Source organism: Bidens hawaiensis, unplaced genomic scaffold, assembly GCF_021521415.1.
Source record: "Bidens hawaiensis isolate Kalapana, Puna unplaced genomic scaffold, B.hawaiensis_p1.1 tig00008125_1, whole genome shotgun sequence".
NCBI lineage: Eukaryota > Viridiplantae > Streptophyta > Magnoliopsida > Asterales > Asteraceae > Bidens > Bidens hawaiensis.
This window is the reverse complement of record NW_027491578.1, coordinates 900,332-906,929: the sequence shown is the minus strand read 5'-3', so window position 1 is coordinate 906,929 and position 6,598 is coordinate 900,332. Positions and strand designations below refer to the sequence as shown.

Below are 6,598 nucleotides of genomic sequence, written 5' to 3'. Positions count from 1 at the left end.
TAAATCCAACATCAAAGTAGGGCTACCGGTAGCGGGGCCTTACATCGGGTCCGGTTCGGGTTCGGGTATTGTCTCTAAAAACCATACCCCTATGCATCAGGTTCAGGTCGAGTATAAAACCGGGTAATCTAAAATCGGGTATTTAAATAACCCTATTTTCGGGGGTTTTTTTGAAACTTTTTCTCGCTATTTTTCGGGTATAGATTGGATATTTTAAAGGGTTTGCACGTTTTAGGGGGTATTTTCGGTTATTTTTCAAGTATTTTTTGGATAATTTCGGGTATAAATCAGGTATTTGAAAAAACCCGGTTTCAGATATTGGAAAACTCAGTCCGGGTATCAAACCGGTTGCGGGTATAAACCGGATCCGGTTTCGGGTACGGGTTTTGTACTGAAACCCTACAGGTAGGGTCAAGTACGGGTTCGAGTATTAAAAACTCGGGTAAAAAAACCGGTTGGGCATTTTTTTCTGGTACGATTTCGGGTTTTGGTTTTTTTTTACACCTCTAGCCAACAACACAATACAAGCCCATGCCACATTGATTAATGAAGAAACACAAATCCACCCCTCAAGGTCTAACACGTTAGTTCGAGGGTAATGGCTAAGTATTCCCCACGATGGGTTATTGAAGGAACATGAGATCTCACCCCTCCTGGGTCAGATGGATGTTCTCTTCTGTTTTGGTACACATGCGAACCCGCATCTCGATCTTCTTCTCCGGTTGCTTGAGACCTGCCATGGAAAGACCGGGGGGAGTGGAGGTGACTGCTAAGAGTAAACTTTTTTTTACAGACACAAAAATATTGGTGGTGGCCATGAGAGTCTAAGAGAGGATCCATTCAAATGAGATATGAAAGTCCTTATATAGGAGACTCAATGGCAACCATCATGAACCCTAACCTTAATGGGCCAAGCCCGGTTAGGGGTTACCTCCACAACCCCCCGACCCATTGGGCCTTAGTTAGTAACCAAACTGTAGAAGTAGGGTCCCGAATTCCCGGTACGACCATTATTTGTTATATTATTATTTGGTTACTAATAATAATCATCCCTTTAACAAGAAGGTTTTAATAATAATCCCTTTTAACAAAATCCATATAACCAAAAATGAGGGGTGAGATCTCATGTTCCTTCAATAACCCATCATGAGGAATACTTAGCCATTACTCTCGAACTAACATGTTAAACCTTGAGGGGTGGATTCGTATTTCTTAAATTATCAATATTTTTCTTGCTTCTGGCCCACATAAAAATTAAACAAACTCATTAATTTGTTCTTTTACTTCACTCTTTCTTCTTCATGTAAAACACACTAACCAAAACAGAAGGCATTTCGAACGAAATAGTTACATAACACATTTCTCAAAAGGTGTTACAACTACAAACAACCACGATCAAGATTCAACATGATTTAAATAAAACAAGTAACACGAAACCGTAAAAACAACAAACAATTGCGTGCGCAGGTGAACCGTGACTAATTATATAGTCTCCAAAGCCTGAAGAACATCAGCCTCCAGATCCTCATAGTCTTCAATTCCAAAACTGAAACGAACCAAATTGTCCAAAATCCCATATTTTGCCCTCTCAGATTGACTAAGATCCCTGTTAATAAAAAAACATTTCCAACATAAACAAACTGCAATTCAGCAAATATTATAACAACACAAGTACAATCGATATGCACATAAAGAAAAACTGACTGACCAGTAAGACATAATGGCTGGCTGATCCACAATGCTTTCGCACCCACCAAAAGACGGTGCAATATATGGAATCTTCAAAGAATCAATAAATTTAATGGTGGTGTGTAAGTCACCATCCACCTAAATTAACAAAACAAAAAAGGATTAATTACTTTGAGAAGTATTGGAAAGCTGAGGAAATAAGAGACAAACAACAAAGACTAGAGTTGACCTCAAAACTGACGACACCGCCATAACCAGTCATCTGTTTCTTCGCAAGTTCATGCTCAGGATGACTTTGCAAGCCTGGATAATAGATACGCTTCACCTGTCAAAGTAATACAAATAATTGTCAGATTCATCATGTGGCAATTTGGATCCATTTTTTATCAATCCATAGATTGTGATGAAAATTTTATAATACTGTTTCTAAAATGTTTTACATTTAAATAAGTAATAACTGACAGCTTGTAAGAAATACACAAAAAAGTGTTTTATGTGTCAACTTGACTGAACCCTATAGTCCCATAGCATGAGATTAAAGATTTTCACCCAGGCCCATTTTGACACATTAGCCAACTGGGTCGGGCTCATCTGAATACCTTAGGATGTGCCTCTAAAACTTCGGCCATCCTCTGCGCAGTGGTACTTTGTTGCTGTAAACGCAGCTTGAGCGTTTTCATGCCTCGAATGAGCAGATATGCAGCATTCTGACATTAAAAACAGAACACCATTAATAATGTCAACCAAAATGATTGCAACAATGTAAAGCTAACAATACTGAAGAATACTTACAGGATTAATGGTGCCACCTAAAACATGATGCACAATACGAACTTGAGAAACTATTTCAGTAGAACCGCTCACACAACCACCAAGCACCTAAAAACAAAACAAAAAAGTTAACAAAAGCATATATAAATGCTAGTAAAAAATAGATTAAATGCTTACATCATTGTGACCACCGAGATACTTGGTTGCAGAGTGCACAACAATATCTGCACCAAGTGCAAGAGCCTTCTGGTTCAAAGGTGTAGCAAATGTTCCATCAATGCAAACCAAGGCTCCTTTAGCATGACACAGCTTTGAAACTAACTCAATGTCAACACATCTTAGAAACGGGTTCGTTGGCGACTCAGTGAAAAAAAGACTAACCTGTCACATTAAACAACATATACACATTAGTTCCTTTTTGATAAAGTTTTATTCAATTCGTTACTACTACTGAGTACTGACTTTGTGGTTATTTAAAGCATATTCAAGTCCAGCAATATCTGCAGGGTCAATGACCGATGCCTGCATACCAAGACAAGATAAACATTCAAAGGATGCAAAATATGATAAATAAAACACACGGATTATATTTATAAAAATCTTACAGTGATCCCCATCTTGGGAAGAAAGGTCTCAATAAAAATCCTGGTTTTCCTGTAACAATCAGTTGTGGTGATGATGTGGCCGCCAGCTGGGACCAGAGCTAACATCATGACAGTACTAGCACACATTCCAGAGGCCAGGATCAAGGTCGATTCAGCTCCCTCAAGCTGACTGTTTTTTCATAAATTATGGTTAAAACTTCTATTTCGATAGCATAAAGTGTTTCAATGTGACAACAAAACAGAAACCAATAACAATACCTTATCTTTTCCTCCAAAACCTCGGTTGTGGGATTCCCATAACGCCCGTACTCAAAGCTAACATGTCGCTTTTCCTGGATAAAAACCAAATATCCAGAAAATCATAGTCTTAATCCTACGAATCAAAAAACTGAGCGCACAACATAATCTTAATCATGCAAGCGTAATTAATAACTTACAGTTTTTAACCCTTACAAGATTATCCAAATCTTAATACTTTTTTCACCATTTTACTTAATCAAAAAAATTAGCATACAACTTAACCTTATTCTTGCAGAGATGATTAGCAACTTTAAATTTTCAACCCTAATTACATGATTATCCAAATTTGATACTATTATCAAAGCATTCAAAAAATCAAAATCACACTTACTTAATCAAGAACCACTTGGCATACAACTTTATCTTAATCTTGCAAACACGGTTAACAGTTTTAAGTTTTTAACCCTAACCTGATTACCCAAATTTCAAAACTTTTTCACTCAAAAGTAATCAAGAAACCATAACCTTACTAAATATAATAAAAAAACTCTGCATGCAACTTAAAACTGAAACTTTGAGATCAAAATCTTGAAAGCTGCATTGTTTTCAGGACCTAAAAAATATATAGCCCATATAGTATTTCAAATAATAAACAACTCTTGTTGTATGTATACCTTGAAATCAATGAGTTCAGCAGATTTCTTGAAAAAGTATGCAGATGTATTGACCACTGGGGTAGTTATTGCGTCAGTAACAATGCCACGACCCAATCTTTCACCTTACAAAAGCAATATCAAAGATATTATTATTTATTTATTTATTTATTATTATTATTATTATTATTATTATTATTATTATCTGTAAACAAGTGTGCAAAATGACAAAAGGAGCATACCAGCATGAATAGCAAGGCTACCATCACCGGTCAAAAACGACGGCTGACGTGTACTTTCAACAAACTGAACAGAACCATTATTATTACCACCACCGTTACAAAACCCTAAAACACTCTCATCAATATTATTATTATTATTATTATTATTATTATTATTATCAACGTCATCTTCACCCGCAGCGATGGGAGCGGAGACGGCGGAGGAGGCATGAGCCTCCGCCGCCGAAGAGATCGGGTGGTTGTTTGACCAAGAGGCCGCAACGATCTGAGCGACGCCGATGTTGCTGCAGTTCCGGCGTGCCTTGTTGCTGAGCTGGCGGACAAAGTTTGGCGGGAACCTGAGGATCAAGGATGACATGCCGTAGGGAGATAGGCCACGTGGATTGGGTGGGGTGGAATTGGAATTGGAACGGCATTGGAATGGAAGTGAAACCCTAGGAATGGAAGTGGAGATGGTCATGTTGGAAGAGAATTGATCGGACGGTTGGAATGAGATTTGGAATGATATTGGGAATGAATGAATTAGTGGAGGTTTAAGAGGTTGAGGTTAATTTATAGGGTGAAATGAGGTTAGATGGATCTTGGAAATGAGGGGTAACTTTGTCTTTCTATATTTGGAATGATTTTAATCAGATTTTTTGTATATGATATAAGATATATATCTTCGTAAATTATCCATCTAGTGATCTAGTCATCTAGGTACTAATCTGTTAAGTTTACTATACGACTGGCAAACGGGTTTGGTCAAACTTTTACGGTTGGAACGGGTCAATTTAAAAAATGGTTAATTTGATTAGGGTTAGAATGGGTTCGGATCAAAACGTGTTTGTTTAAAAAATTGTTTTCTAGCAATTAGTGTATATTTCGGCTTTGCTTTTGGTTTCAAGTTTCAACACCATTTACGCGCTCGATGTCGTGATATCGACACCGGTTACCAATCCAATGCAATGTTACACTGCGTACCAACGTTGGGTTATGCACGTACTAACACCGATTGCGCGCCCAATGTCAGGATGTGCACGTGGCGGCACTACGTTGCGTTCACATCATACCTACGCTAGTTAAATGTCCAATTACAAGTTGCACAAGTACCCACAAACTTTGCTACTTTAATCCGTTTGTTTCTTGTTGTTTTTATTTCTTGGGTGTAATCGTTGCTAGCTATTGGGTGGTGTTTTAATGTAATTATTATTTATTGTTAAAACAAAATTATCTACGGTTGTTCGCAACTGTAGTTGAGCATCAGCGAGTCAGCTCAATTACAATAAAATTAAATTATACTGAGTGAACCTTATTTTAACGAGATTTAGTGTATGTTTGGCAATGAACTTTTAACAATTTTTAGGAGCTTCAAGCTTTAAGCTTTTAAGAAAAAACTCATATTTAATAAAAAACTATGTTTGGTTAAAATAGCTTCAAGCTTTTAGATTGATAGAAAAAAACTCCATGTTTAACTGCTAGTATTGGTAGCGTTTGAGAAAAAGCTAGCTACAAGCTTTTACATTTGAATTTGCAAGTTTGATACTTCAACTTCTATCAGCTTTTGTAATTTATATAATAGTTACACACTTACACATTCAACCCTTATTCAAAACTAACTATTCTCACGACTTTTCTAGGAGCCATAACTTTTTCACACATTAATAATTTTTTAAACAAATTACATCATAAAAACGAGCATTTTATTCTCTTTAATTTGAGTATGATATTATTATACTTCTTTAACTTTAAAAAATTAACATACTATGTGATTATCGGTTAGGATCGGTAACAAGTCGAGTCAGGTGAGCTCAAGTCATGTGTAAGACCAAATTAGGAGTCGAGTCGGATGAACTTGAGTCATGTGTAAGACCAAATTAGGGTCAGAACGAGTCGATACAAAAATGATTAAATTAGTTCGATTCGTTTCGGTACGCTTTTGAGTCGAAAGAGGTCAGATAAGAACATGTTTCAAATTAAAAACATTAAAAACAGGGCCTGTTCAAAAAGGGATTCATATTAAAATTGGTTGGTTTAAAAAATTATCTATTTGAAATTACTGTATATTTCAGCTTTAATTCTTGATTTTCGTCATCAGTTACACGCTTATTGTCTTTTCATGAATTACACGTCTACATTCAGGTTATGTATGCACTGTCATCAAGTGAATCATATACCGACACTAATTATGCGGTTGATGTTAGGTTGTGCGCCCATTCCGCCGCACCACGCTGGCACCCTGCTAGTTTTATTAAAAGCTTCTGATACTTTGTCAAACACCTAAAAAAATTTAAAAAGCTACAGCTAACAGCTACCAGCTTTCAGCCTTCAGCTTCCAGCTAGGGCTGTGCAACGGTTTAGAACCGCGAGAACCGAACCGGAACCGATAATGAGTGAAAAATAGAACCGAAACCGGAAC

The 6,598-nt window shown here is 36.9% G+C and overlaps 1 protein-coding gene across 1 annotated transcript; it reads right to left on the bottom strand.

The window, feature by feature from the left end:
- Window positions 1-1,380: 1,380 nt before the first annotated feature.
- On the bottom strand, window positions 1,381-4,716 carry LOC143637165 (cystathionine gamma-synthase 1, chloroplastic-like). The gene is made up of 11 exons (XM_077104615.1): window positions 4,201-4,716; window positions 3,980-4,083; window positions 3,324-3,397; window positions 3,066-3,234; window positions 2,923-2,982; window positions 2,638-2,841; window positions 2,482-2,568; window positions 2,289-2,396; window positions 1,919-2,014; window positions 1,709-1,827; window positions 1,381-1,606 (listed from the first exon to the last, which is right to left on the bottom strand). Exons 1-11 carry the CDS (start codon window positions 4,658-4,660, stop codon window positions 1,483-1,485), a joined length of 1,605 nt encoding a protein of 534 aa, XP_076960730.1. The 5' UTR covers window positions 4,661-4,716; the 3' UTR covers window positions 1,381-1,482.
- Between the last annotated feature and the right edge of the window lie 1,882 nt (window positions 4,717-6,598).